Here is a 15,151-nt window from a genome sequence, read left to right on the forward strand (position 1 = left end):
ATATTCAGACTGAAAAATAAACTAAGAGTTGATAATAAAAAAAAATGAAATGCAGAAGTAGGCTACGTCACCGAAATATATTATGTATCATTCGTTCCTGTATGCAGATGGACCCGTCGGCTGTCTTTCAGAACGGAAGCAAAATAAAGCATCATGGCACCGCTAGCTCGAGGACCGGGAGGACCGGGAGAGAGATTTGATTCGAGATGAAATATCTAGCTGATGATGTAAAAGGTCCCTTTCGCGTGAGTTATGACCCGGATTTGGCTAGGCTGAGAGGGATGCATGCTGCTCTTCTCTCCCCCTCTCCTCCCCTCTCCTCCTCTCCCCCTCTCCTCTTCTCCTCACCTCACTCCCCCGCCCTGAAGGAGTATATCATCAGTCCTGATATATTGCCTAGATCCATATTGCCTTCAGAAAATAAAGGCTCATCCAAAACCATCGCTTTTGGTGGAGGAAAATGCACTTTCTGTACTAACTAGTAATTACTTCTTAATCCACTTCATAGCATAATTTTACCAATTTCAGAATCATTGGAATAATTTCCAATATTCACATTGGAAACGTTCAAAGTATCTATCTTATAAAAAAATCACACATACTTTATTACTGTAATACTATACTTAAATACGCAATGCGATTTAATCCCCCATTGACGGCACACTCTCTCTTGCTCATTTACCGTAAGGCCTATTCTGGTAACTCACCCCACGACTAATTTAGACCCAAAGATGATAAGAGCGCAACCCGTTATAATTCCAACCGGCTCCTCCTCCTTCAAACCATGTCTTGTAATTATTGGGAGCATCCCACTCGCAAAAGCCCTGCACTGGACTGCAACATAGTCAGAGAGTGAAAGGGAGAGGGCGAAAGTGCCAGTGGGGACATAATTGATTACGTCCTAATCAATATTAACTTGTTAGTCAGTTGTTGCTGCAACTTCTTTGGACCTCGCCATTTTCAGGGAGGCACAGTGCTCCTTCGGATTGTCTGTACGTATTTTTGTGGAATAATACTTTCAAGAAGATATCCCGGTTTGGAAATAGGAGGGCTTTTTTTAATGTTTCTTTTTGCAAGAAGGTTTGCAGCCATGGCGTGCATTTTGTGACTGTAATGTGAATGTTTCTTCGATAGGGTTCGATATAATTTGATATCTGTGTTTGTTGTTTTCGTTAGCAATTCAAAAACATTTTAAAGTTAGCTTGCGTAACGACTAACGCACTGATAATGACATCCAAAGAAGTCGCCGAATGTGACGCGGTCGAGAATAGGAGGCGAAGTCCGTTGGACCATCTTCCTCCGCCTGCAAACTCGAATAAGCCACTGACACCGTTCAGTATCCAAGACATTCTCAACAAACCCTCCGTGAAACGAAGTTACACCATTTGTGGGACAGCACACCTGATTTCGTCGGCTGAGAAGCACCGTTCGTCCAGCATCTCTGCTCTGGCCAACCGGGCACTGCTCACACAAACCTCACCACTCTGCGCCCTGGAAGAACTAGCCAGCAAAACCTTCAAGGGGCTCGAAGTTAGCGTGCTACAAGCAGCTGAAGGTAAATATGATGGTATTTATGGCCTTCTAATCATTATATCGACATTACTTTCATAACAGTGCAATGTACAATTTAAAGGGAATTGATTGTTTTTCATTTGATCTGTGAAAATACAATGAAGTAATATTGTATCTAAAAAATAGGCATTGAACATTAGGCTTTAAACAAGATTGTTTGCCAGAAAATGTTACATTGAATATATTCTGTGCGTAATTTGGAAAGGTGAAAAAGAGGCTATTCGTGAATTTACCAGCTGGAATTGTGCAATTGTTCTCTTTATGATGAATGCATAACATTACGTCTACGTTTATATTTGGTATATAGGCTAAAATAACTTAATAAAAAATATATAATTGATTTGGGGTCAAATGTCTCAAAATGTTTAAATTGTTTAAATGCAGAGTTCAACGCCCTGCAGAGCCAATGCCATAGCAGCATGAGAATAACACCAACATACGACTTAACATTTTATCTTTGTTTGTGCAGGGAGAGACGGAATGACACTATTTGGGCAAAGAAACACCCCGAAGAAGCGAAGGAAGTCCAGGACTGCCTTCACCAACCACCAAATCTACGAATTAGAGAAAAGATTCCTGTATCAGAAATATTTGTCACCCGCTGACCGAGACCAAATCGCCCAACAATTGGGTCTAACGAACGCCCAAGTCATCACGTGGTTCCAGAACAGGAGAGCCAAACTAAAGCGAGATCTGGAAGAGATGAAGGCCGACGTGGAGTCGGCCAAAACTATAGGTGACGGTATTGTACCTCTGGAGAAACTCGCCAAGCTCGCTGACCTCGAGAAATGCGCCAACGGAACACTCGGACATCACCCGCGAGCCGATTCTCCCGCGCAGAGCGGCGGACGAGAGTACGAGCTCGCTCGCAAGCTGCGGATGTCCCCCCTGTCGCCGTTTTCAGACCACACAACAAGTAAAGAATGCTCAGAGGACGACGAAGACCTAGAAATTGACGTGGATGACTGATTGCGCAGTGGGATAATGAAATACAAAAATGACGACAACAAGCAGTAACAATCCTTACTACGATTGCAACTTTTCCCTGCTGATATTCGTACATCATCTCAGAACATTTACTAGTCTGTTGTGACTTTTGTATCGGCACACAGATATTCACAGTAAGCATGAACAAACAGTACAACAAATAGCCTATGCAGTGCTATATCCATTTGTATTCATCAGCAGTCGGACATTTTCCTCTTGTCTTCAAATGTCAATGAAAGCAATATAGGTTTCATAACCAGAACTAAAGATAATGCTATTATTTTGAAACATTTAATTGTCTATCAGACACACACACCTCTTTGAGTTATTTATCTTTCTCTCTCTCTCTCTCTCTCTCTCTCACACACACACACACACACACACACACACACACACACACACACACACACACACACACACACACACACACACACACACACACACACACACACACACACACACACACACACACCTATTTTAGTTATTTCTCTCTTTCACACACTCACACACTGATCCTTGTTCATATTTATGTAACACCGTGTCATATCTTAAAGTATGTCAGTTTTATGAAATATTTTCGATTTGTTTTGCATGTTGAAATGCATGTTTTGTTTTGTTGATCATATCTATTTATTGTTCCTTTTAAATTATATCGCTTGTTTATTTTTTGAGACATACCTTATCATACACGTAGGTCTACTCGAGTTCAGACCGTTTGTACACAGCGTTTACATAATTAGCTAGTCATATTTACACCCACCATAATCCTTATGCTGCATTGCATGATACGAAAGGCAAATTCAAAGGATCAGAAACCAAGTTATGCGTTTTATAGAGAAATGGTCAAACAAAGGTTATAAAAATACAAAATACTGCGGTGATATTTCGACATGGAGCTACAGTTACTGGACCGTATGAATATATTCATTTGTTTGGATACAATAGAGTGCTCTATGGTTGAATAGATTTGTTTTGTTTTGTACACCTGTAAGTGCCTTTCTAAAATCAGGACAGTATTTGAAAACCAATGCACATTCTGTAATGTATATACTATGGAAATAAAATGGCTTTTCTCAACGCGCTGTTTGTGTCATTATTATACTGATAGATTATAATTTCGATTTTTAGTCCTCGTAAAAATGGTGACTATTTGTAGAATCAAGTGGGGGACTGAAATCCTTTATGAGGCTAATTCAATGCAGGCCTATATTATGGACGTTTAGAGTAGCCTATTTAGCAACCATGATCCCTTTTAATGCTTCAATATTTTTTGTTCCATTGTGTCCCATTTGTGAGGATACTCGAAACATTTTGTGGCTCAGCCATCTCACTCTCTTTCAAACTGCTAAATGCGTGTCTTGGCTTCTTGACCCGGCAACGTGTTTCCCCATTCGGGACGAAATTTATGTGAGAATCGCAAATCTGGTGCTGGGGGAGAAAAGAGGGTCTGGGATGCCACAAAAACACAAAGTTTTGGGCCAGTTTTCCGGAGCCTTTATGGGTGTTTTTTTGTTCTGCGGGGCTGCGGGACGAGGCCATAATTTTGAGCGTAAAGCATGAAAACTGGGGACAAATGAGATGCCTTCCCCGATGTGACAAGTCACAATGGAGCCCGCTCGGTCTCCCGCAGGCAGCAATGCTGAGACAAGTGTGTCCCACCGCACAAAAAGGACTCAAACGTTTGGAGGCCATATGGTTTTTGAATTTTCCTCACAATTTCAGACAATTTGATGGATTGACTTAACCCTCCTTTTAAACTGTTTAACTTCCCGCGAACAAAGGCCGTAATGCATACACAGGCCCTTCTCTTCACGAGGGCATCTGCGACCATTAATGTCTAGCCTCTTTTCTTTGCCTTTTTAGCCTGGCATTTGGAACAAGTCAATGAATTACAATGAAAATGGCTCTTTTTTTTGTCCAGCCACTTGTCTTTCTTCCCTTTTTAGGCCTTGAAATAATATGTTTGACTTTTGTCCAGGAACGTTTTTCTAAACAACAAAATGCGGCACATTTTGTGTGAGAGTGTTTTTCATGTTAAGTAGCCCGAGTCATAAAGAGTTTAGAGTGTGACAGTTATGCCAAAGCCTAGTTAAAAGGAGTCTTTCGTTGCTTTTCTTCTCATGTCTTGTTCTTCTTCTCTCTTTATTTCCTTTGTCTTTGCGGAGTTTAATGAAGCTGAAAACATGGTGATGTGAGAAAAAGTCATAAAGAAAAGCTTTCTTTTTGATCTAGACGAGCCTTGTTTAACCCTCCGTCCTTTTAAGGAGGGGATTGACGCTGCTAAAGAGGGCTTTTCTTTTCAATACTTTTTGGAAGCTGTTCGCATGAGTTTTATCATCCAACTCTATTATAGCCTATAACGTGTGATATATACAATTTGTAGGCCTATAGTTTCTCATCTTTACTAAAATAAATGGGTAGTAGGCATAAAAGGCTAATGCTAATAATAATAATGTTTTCTATATTTGTTATTTTTCAATTAGCCTTTTAAAATTATATTAGCCCTATTAACATTGAACACCTATCCGGTGTCTGGACTTTGATCTGGATTTCAAATTAAGCTTCCCTAAAAAAAATGTAAATACAAATATTCATTAACATTGTTATTACAATGGGAACACGTAAGCTACTTATATAAAGTAAATTATTGACTGAAATAATGTGGGAGAAACTATCAACACAAACCAACAAAATGGTTGAATTTATTTGGATGAGGGCCGATTCTTTGAGCTTACACTGACGGTTTGACAATAATTGAATAATACGCAGCAGACTATTTCTCAAAGCCTTAATTAATTAGCTGAACGACCACATACAATTGAATTCCGATGACAATGTTAGGATACTGTAGGATTCTCCAATAATATTTGGATATGGGTAGGCTATATGACCACACGAACACACACATAGGCTAAGCCTACCCACACAAACAACGGCGAGAGCATTGATGGGCTACTTGACTTGACTGCGCGCGTGGTCGCCAAATAAACCGCCTGCGGTTTTGATGAAGAAGAAAAAAAACGTGCTCGAATTCTCCCCAACTCCTTATATCACTCACGCCTATTCTGAATAAAGCATATTTATGGTCGGGGAGAGAGGAGAGTGTTAAGGCAGGCTAAGTTTATGGATTTCACTTGCTTATTTTATGAGCGGTTGTCAAGGCGATAACTAATACGACAGTCAGTGGGACCAGTTCTTGGTAATTAATCCGTTGGTCTTAAGTGTATTTCAGTTCAAGCTGGAAAAAAATCACTAATTCAATCGTCCGGAAAATTGAAGTTTGATGCATGAGTCCCTGCTGAAACAATGGGGCTGGCCACCAAACTCTCTCTCTTTTCATCTATTTTTCCTCCCTTTCTGTGGTCCCTTCATTTATCTGTCTATTTCTTTTTTTTCCTCATTGTGCAAACATTTATTACAAGAAAAGCAGGAATAACTTATCTCTGAAGCGCATGATAACTGTAGCCTAATAAGGATACAAATATGTTAGCAAAGTTTTCAATCTAAACTTAAATCAACCCAATGTCCCATTGTTTTATAGGCCAATTTATATCAAACCTGCAAATTGTCATAGCCACAGGTACAAGCAATCTTTTTAGCCTTTTATATTTTATCTGAAGATATAATGTACATTATCTACACATGTTTTATGTGTCTATTCTATGAATATCCTACATAAATCATGAGAATAACCTACATAAATTGTTAGCTGCACCAAAAGTCAATATCGGATAAAATACTCAGGTATGGAGTTGTCAGTGAAAGTCTCTAAACAGGGATGAATACCAAAGTTTTAATCATACCGTTCCTTGAGAACCAGTTAATACTTCAAACTTCAATTTTACGGGCGATTGAACTAAGCATGTTCCTGACAGAATTGATGTATGTATTAATTTCCTTTAACTGTTGATTAATTAGCCCGCGCTGAAGGCTCAAATGGAACTGTTTGCTTCACATTTGCATATTAATCAAATTGTAGTTGATCATTCGCACGAGGCATGTGATTTAGGAAGGGAGCATATAGGCTTGGTAAAAAATATATACCTAAACCTTGGAAATATTTTCTCTCCTCTGCTGCCGCTGAGTTGCCTGCACTGCATTAAAACCAAAGACGCAGAACGAGTTAGCTTAGCTATTTCCAGCAAACAGAAATTGCCCGTCCAGTTTTCTGACGGCACACCGCTGAGCAGACAGAACTTAATGATGAAGTCAAAATGTCACCGATTTAAACCGGGAGTTTTACCACTACACAAAACCTAATTTCCCTATATCTTGCTCTCTTGCTCTCTCGTTCTCTCCCTCTCTCTCAATTCAATTTCAATTTCAATTGAAGGGGCTTTATTGGCATGGTAAACATATGTTTACATTGCCAAAGCAAGTGAAATAGATAATAAACAGTATACAGTATTCATTAGACTCACAAAAGTTCCAAAATAATAAAGACATTTCAAATACAGTAGGCCTATATTCTCTATGTGTGTGAGTGTATGTGTGTGTGTGTGTGTGCGCGCGCGTGTCTTGAGGCTGTTCCTCGTTCTGAGAGAGGTTTCATGTGAAAATGTAATGTATGACGTCTGATGGGTTGAATGAGATTAGTAAAAAAGATACACATTTTCAAAGGCTGCCATCTTCTGGTTAAATACACTCACTCGCTCGCCCAAAAGCTCTCCTATATAACTTGGAAGTTTCTCTACTCCTGTAAGTATGGTGCCACTGCCACCTAGTGGTCGGATTCTATCAAGCATCTCAGATTGGTCTTACAGTGCCTTGCAAAAGTATTCATCCCCTTGGCGTTTTTCCTATTTTGTTGCATTGCAACCTGTAATTTAAATGGATTTTTATTTGGATTCATGTAATGGACATAAACAAAATAGTCTAAATTGGTGAAGTGAAATGAAAAAAATAACTTGTTTCAAAAAATTCAAAAAAGGAGAAGTGGTGCGTGTATATGTATTCACCGACTTTTCCATGAAACCCCTAAATAAGATCTGGTGCAACCAATTACCTTCAGAAGTCACATAATTAGGTAAATCAATTCCACCTGTGTTCAATCTAAGTGTCACATGATCTGTCACATGATCTCAGTATATACGTGTTCTAAAAGTCCCCAGAGTCTCCAACACCACTAAGCAAGGGACACCACCAAGCAAACAGCACCACCAAGAAAACAGCACCACCAAGCAAACAGCACCATGAAGACCTATGAGCTCTCCAAACAGCTCAGGGTCAAAGTTGTAGAGAAGTACAGATCAAGGTTGTGTTATAGAAAAATATCTGAAACTTTGAACATTCCACAGAGCACCATTAAATCCATTGTAAAAAAAATTGAAAGAATATGGCACTTCAACAAACCTGCCAAGAGAGGGCCGCCCACCAAAACTCACAGACCAGGCAAGGAGGGCATTAATCAGAGGCAACAAAAAGACCAAAGATAACCCTGAAGGAGCTGCAAAGCTCCACAGCAGAGATCGGAGTATCTGTCCATAGGACCACTTTAAGCAACACACTCCACCTAGCTGGGCTTTAAGGAAGAGTTGCCAGTAAAAAGCCATTGCTTAAAGGAAAAAATAAGCAAACACGTTTGGTGTTTGCCAAAATGCATGTGGGAGACTCCCCAAACATATGGAAGAAGGTACTTTGGTCAGATGAAACTAAAATTGAGCTTTTTGGCCATCAAGAAAAACGCTGTCTGGTGCAAACCCAACACCTCTCATCACCCCGAGAACACCAGCCTCACAGTGAAGCATGGTGGTGGCAGCATCATGCTGTGGGGATATTTTGCATGAGCAGGGACTGGGAAACTGGTCAGAATTGAAGGAATGATGGATGGCACAAAATACAGGGAAATTCTTGAAGGAAACCTGTTTCAGTCTTCCAGAGATTTGAGACTGGGACGGAGGTTCACCTTTCAGCAGGAGGATGACCCTAAGCATACTGCTAAAGCAACACTCGAGTGGTTTAAGGGGAAACATTTAAATGTATTGGAATGGCCTAGTCAAAGCTCAGACCTCAATCCAATTGAGAATCTGTGGTTTGACCTAAAGATTGCTGTACACCAGCGGAACCCATCCAACTTGAAGGAGCTGAAGCAGTTTTGCCTTGAAGAATGGGCAAACATCCCAGTGGCTAGATGTGCCAAGCTTATAGAGACATACCACAAGAGACTTGCAGCTGTAATTGATGCAAAAGTTGGCTCTACAAAGTATTTACTTTGTGGGGGTGAATAGTTAGTTATGCACGTCATATTTCTTGTTTGTTTTACAAGTTGTTGTTGTGTAAATCAAATGAGACAACCCCCCCAAATAAATGTAATTCCAGGTTGTAAGGCAACAAAATAGAAAAAATGCCAAGGGGGTGAATATTTTCGCGAGCCACTGTACATATTTGGTAGCCATACAATTCAATATGTAACTGCCAAAATAATGAAAACACTTGAGTAAATGAAGGATACAAAGTATATTGAAAGCAGGTGCTTCCTCACAGGTGTGGTTCCTGAGTTAATTAAGCATTTAACATCCCATTATGCTTAGGGTCATGCATGTGTAAAACAAAGAGCTCTCTGCAGAATTAGTTCTCCAAACTTACAATTTTGAAGTTTCTCAAATGTGGAAGTTAGGGGTTAAGTAAAGTTCAGGCACTCTTTACAAATGGTTAAGGTTTGGTTTATAAAAATAACAGTTTCCACGAGTGTGATCAAACAGACAACCTTCTGATCCTAAGTCATGGGATCCACCACCTATTTGATGGTAATAGCACTCACTATTGCCCCTAGTAGCCCGATATGAAGGCATTTCCCGTCCTCAGGACATGGATAGACGTCTAATTTTCAACGTTAACCTTGAACGACCTACCATGGCTATGCCCCCCATAGGATGACAGTGGTCACTGAATGATTTGATGAGCATGAAAACGATGTAAACCATATGCCATGGCCGTCTGTCACCAGATCCAGCCTGGTCTCATAGACTAGACCTAACATAGTAAACGTAAATCCGTCAGATCTCAACCCAATTGAACACGTATGGGAGATTCTGGAGCTGCGCCTGAAATCAGCAAAACATCAAATTATGGAATTTCTTGTGGAAAAATGGTGTTGTGTCCCGCCAGTAGAGTTCCAGACACTTGTAGAATTTATGCCAAGGTGCATTGAAGCTGTTATGGCTCGTGGTGACCCAACACCCTATTAAGACACTGGTTTCCCTTATTTTGACAGTTACCTGTATGTCTATACTGTTCACTTTTCCCTTGACAATATTGTTATCACTGTAGGCTAGAATGTAACTGTGATATCAACGTAGGTCTATGACTAAAAAGTTCTAGATTTAGAGATTCCTAAATTAAGAGAGTCGCAGTATGACACTCGTTCGAAATTGATTGTGGTCTCAATGATAAATAAAACACATTCAAACTGAAATAGCAAAACAAGACATTTACTGAAGATAAAACAGGTGGGGGGTAGAGTGAAAGGAGGGATGGGGGGAAAAGGAGAGAAACCGCAGCCGCGAGCATCTTCCCACTGTCATGGAAGCCACTTTAGCCTGTAAAAATGAAAGATAGAAAATAGAGAAAAAGCTCTGAAAACACCTATTAGCACGGGATATTAGTATCAACCTAGTTTAATGATTAACAATATTACAGAGTATGATAGTATGAGTATTACTGACAGGCTTCTTGTTCTTCCTTCTAAAAACTCTCTGGAGAGCTGTGAAGAATCCGGTTATATATTTCTTCTGCTTCGTGTCAGGTGAAGACATTATGTTGTCATCAGTGTTAGAGGTAGACATCTCTGCAGACTGATCCAGACTGGTAGCATCAATAGTAATGGTAATTCTCTTTCTGTTGGTTGAAGCATCACCCTGGTTGGTTGGAGGCTCTCAGGGCCGTAGACCAGGAGTTCTCAAACTTTATGGGACTGGGGACACCTTTTCTGATAGCAAATTCATCAGGGATCCCTTGTAATCAGAACACAACTTTTAAAAAAGCATACAAGGAGTTTTACTATGACTTTGGCAAGGCATGGCCGGATGAACTAAGTCTCAAGCACTTCAGGCCCTCTTGTTATCAGAGAGAAAATTATGCACTTTTAAAGTTTACATTACAGTGCTTTTATGTAAAAAATAAAATATTAATAAATATATATATATATATATATATATATATATATATATACAATAAGTATTTAGTTGAAAAATATATAATGCTGGTGTACTGTGGATACCAATGTCCCTCTGAGCCTCCCAGGCCCATGTTGCCCAGGGTTGATAATGTAATTTGTGGATGAATAATATTGCATTGTATTGGATTACACCCTCTAAACTAATTTCACAGATCCCTTGGCTAAAATTAGTTGAATCTGTTTAGCTATGTTGCTAATATTTACTTAAAAAATGAATTATTATTTATATTTGGCCTGACCATGGACCCCCTGCAGACCCCACTTTGAGACCCCCTGCCGTAGACAACTCATGAAATATAAAAGTATCATGCTTATTCATGGGATAGGGTAGGAACTCCAACAGGAATTCCTAATATGAGCATGCCCTCACATCCAACCGCTAATAAAAGCATAATTAGGAGGGTGAATCATCACAACTTTGCTTGCTACTCCATCTAGAGGTTACGAGCAAGACTGCATGTAATAATAAATACAAAAATGGTGCTGACAAGTGATGGTAGTTACAGTGCCTTGCGAAAGTATTCGGTCCCCTTGAACTTTGCGACCTTTTGCCACATTTCAGGCTTCAAACATAAAGATATAAAACTGTATTTTTTTTGTGAAGAATCAACAACAAGTGGGACACAATCATGAAGTGGAACGACATTTATTGGATATTTCTAACTTTTTTAACAAATCAAAAACTGAAAAATTGGGCGTGCAAAATTATTCAGCCCCTTTACTTTCAGTGCAGCAAACTCTCTCCAGAAGTTCAGTGAGGATCTCTGAATGATCCATTGTTGACCTAAATGACTAATGATGATAAATACAATCCACCTGTGTGTAATCAAGTCTCCGTATAAATGCACCTGCACTGTGATAGTCTCAGAGGTCCGTTAAAAGCGCAGAGAGCATCATGAAGAACAAGGAACACACCAGGCAGGTCTGAGATACTGTTGTGAAGAAGTTTAAAGCCGGATTTGGATACAAAAAGATTTCCCAAGCTTTAAACATCCCAAGAAGCACTGTGCAAGCGATAATATTGAAATGGAAGGAGTATCAGACCAATGCAAATCTACCAAGACCTGGCCGTCCCTCTAAACTTTCAGCTCATACAAGGAGAAGACTGATCAGAGATGCAGCCAAGAGGCCCATGATCACTCTGTATGAACTGCAGAGATCTACAGCTGAGGTGGGAGACTCTGTCCATAGGACAACAATCAGTCGTATATTGCACAGATCTGGCCTTTATGGAAGAGTGGCAAGAAGAAAGCCATTTCTTAAAGATATCCATAAAAAGTGTTGTTTAAAGTTTGCCACAAGCCACCTGGGAGACACACCAAACATGTGGAAGAATGTGCTCTGGTCAGATGAAACCAAAATTGAACTTTTTGGCAACAATGCAAAACGTTATGTTTGGCGTAAAAGCAACACAGCTGAACACACCATCCCCACTGTCAAACATGGTGGTGGCAGCATCATGGTTTGGGCCTGCTTTTCTTCAGCAGGGACAGGGAAGATGGTTAAAATTGATGGGAAGATGGATGGAGCCAAATACAGGACCATTCTGGAAGAAAACCTGATGGAGTCTGCAAAAGACCTGAGACTGGGACGGAGATTTGTCTTCCAACAAGACAATGATCCAAAACATAAAGCAAAATCTACAATGGAATGGTTCAAAAATAAACATATCTAGGTGTTAGAATGGCCAAGTCAAAGTCCAGTCTGAATCCAATCGAGAATCTGTGGAAAGAACTGAAAACTGCTGTTCACAAATGCTCTCCATCCAACCTCACTGAGCTCGAGCTGTTTTGCAAGGAGGAATGGGAAAAAATGTCAGTCTCCCGATGTGCAAAACTGATAGAGACATACCCCAAGCAACTTACAGCTGTAATCGCAGCAAAAGGTGGCGCTACAAAGTATTAACTTAAGGGGGCTGAATAATTTTGCACGCCCAATTTTTCAGTTTTTGATTTGTTAAAAAAGTTTGAAATATCCAATAAATGTCGTTCCACTTCATGATTGTGTCCCACTTGTTGTTGATTCTTCACAAAAAAATACAGTTTTATATCTTTATGTTTGAAGCCTGAAATGTGGAAAAAGGTCGCAAAGTTCAAGGGGGCCGAATACTTTCGCAAGGCACTGTATATTGTAACAGAATGTAAATGGTTGTTTTCAATCTTTCCACATTGTTACATTTACATTTTAGTGATTTAGCAGACCCTTTTAGCCAGAGCGACTTACATGCTTCTAAAAGACACAGTTTTCTTCCATCTTTGCCCCAGTTTTCTCAATTCTGAGTTGAAAGAATCAGTGATTGATTGACAAGTACTGATGTTGAACTGCTAAACCCCTGCATTTGTGGTTGTATTCTATGACATTTGATGATAAATCCATATGTGTAACATGACTATGAAAATTACTCTCATTAGATGTGTTTTTTTGGTTTCAATTAAGATTCCAAACACATTCAAATGCAACACAAAAATGTTTACTGACTATAAAAATGTATAGCTTGGCGGCGTGGTGGTGGTGGGGGGGGGGGGGGGGGGGGGGATGAGGAGAAACAGAAGCATCATTGTGGGTGCCTTCAGCAGTGAGTGTCCTCACCTAGATGTCCTACTTCTTGGAAGCCACTTTAGCCTAAAGAAAGGAAAGATGGAAAATAGAGACAAAATAAATAAAAATGCATTAACACTGGATATCAATACCAAAACAGTTGATGAAACAAGTTAATAAGTAAGGGTTATAGAGTACAACAGAGTATAACCATATTAGTTATTTCTTCCAGGCTTCTTGTTCTTCCCTCTGAGAGCTCTCCAGACAAATGAGAATAATCCACACCTCTTCTTCTTCTTGGCAGCAGCAGTTGAGATGTCGTTGACATCAGTGGTAGAGGTAGACATTTTCTCTTCAGATTGCTTCAGGCTTGTAGCACTAGCATCAACTTCATGTAAAGCAACAAGGCAACTCTTGGTTGAAACCATAGAAATAGTGATGGTAAGTCTACTTCTCTTGGTTGAGACATCATCCACGCGGATCACAGGTTGGCTGGAGTCTCTCAGTGTGGAGTCATTATCCTGAGACATTAGGTTTGTAGCAGACTGGATCAGGTCGTTTTCCACAACAGTAACACTGGTAGACAGAACCTGAGATACTAGGCCTGCAGCAGACTGGATCAGGTTGTCTTCCTCAATGGCAACACTGGTAGACAGCTCCTGAGACACTAGGACTGCAGCAGACTGGATCAGGTCATTCTCCACGATGGCAACACTGGTGGACAGAACCTGAGACACTAGGACTGCAGCAGACTGGATCAGGTCATTCTCCACGATGGAAACACTGGTAGACAGAACCTGAGACACTAGGACTGCAGCAGACTGGATCAGGTCATTCTCCACGATGGCAACACTGGTGGACAGAACCTGAGACACTAGGCCTGCAGCAGACTGGATCAGGTCATTCTCCACGATGGCAACACTGGTGGACAGAACCTGAGACACTAGGCCTGCAGCAGACTGGATCAGGTCATTCTCCACGATGGAAACACTGGTGGACAGAACCTGAGACACTAGGCCTGCAGCAGACTGGATCAGGTCATTCTCCACGATGGTAACACTGGTGGACAGAACCTGAGACACTAGGCCTGTGTCAGACTGGATCAGGTTGTCTTCCTCGATGGAAACACTGGTGGACAGAACCTGAGACACTAGGACTGCAGCAGACTGGATCAGGTCATTCTCCACGATGACAACACTGGTGGACAGAACCTGAGACACAAGGCCTGCAGCAGACTGGATCAGGTCATTCTCCACGATGACAACACTGGTGGACAGAACCTGAGACACAAGGCCTGCAGCAGACTGGATCAGGTTGTCTTCCTTGATGGAAACACTGGTGGGCAGAACCTGAGGAGTCTGCAGGAGTGTCAGTGGCTCCCACTCATCCAGGAAGAAGCTCTTGACAGAGGGGAAGCTTCTTCCTTTCAGAGCTGGGGGAATGTAGGGGGTGTACCCAACAGTCCAGAGCAGAGAGCTGTCGATGGCATTCTCGTAGTGGTACTTGTCTCCAAGTAACTCTGGAAAGCTCTGATGGACGTTCTGACTCTCTGACTCTGGACCGTCAAGGGCGTTGAGTTGGGTCACCATTGAGATCCACCCTGAAAGAAACAATATGGTAACACAGAGTAAACATAACAGATTTGTTGTATTATAAACAAGGAATATTCTCATTTTCACTAAAGGTAAAGTACAAGTGTGTCCCAATAATATCTAATTTCTCCTGAAGTGTGTACTTGTTCACTACTTCCCACAAATCTAAAACATTGGATTAGTGGAGTCATGGGCTAGTGGGAGTCTAACTATATTTATTATACCAGTAATTTCCAGTAATGCACACTTTGGTACAAAGGAGAGGTAATTGGACATAGCATAAGTT

At 40.7% G+C, this 15,151-nt stretch overlaps 1 protein-coding gene across 1 annotated transcript; it reads left to right on the forward strand.

Moving 5' to 3' along the window:
- Positions 1-1,227: 1,227 nt before the first annotated feature.
- Positions 1,228-2,686, forward strand: LOC139423803 (transcription factor LBX1-like). The gene is made up of 2 exons (XM_071175436.1): positions 1,228-1,555; positions 2,042-2,686. The coding sequence occupies exons 1-2, from the start codon at positions 1,228-1,230 to the stop codon at positions 2,539-2,541; spliced, it is 828 nt and encodes a 275-aa protein (XP_071031537.1). The 3' UTR covers positions 2,542-2,686.
- Positions 2,687-15,151: the final 12,465 nt, after the last annotated feature.

This window comes from Oncorhynchus clarkii, chromosome 13, assembly GCF_045791955.1.
Source record: "Oncorhynchus clarkii lewisi isolate Uvic-CL-2024 chromosome 13, UVic_Ocla_1.0, whole genome shotgun sequence".
In the NCBI taxonomy this organism is placed as follows: domain Eukaryota; kingdom Metazoa; phylum Chordata; class Actinopteri; order Salmoniformes; family Salmonidae; genus Oncorhynchus; species Oncorhynchus clarkii.

Coding starts and splice junctions, on each gene's coding strand:
- LOC139423803 (XM_071175436.1), top strand. CDS start 1,228: ATGACATCCAAAGAAGTCGCCGAATGTGACGCGGTCGAGAATAGGAGG. Junction 1,556..2,041: donor CGTGCTACAAGCAGCTGAAG/GTAAATATGATG, acceptor TTGTTTGTGCAG/GGAGAGACGGAATGACACTA.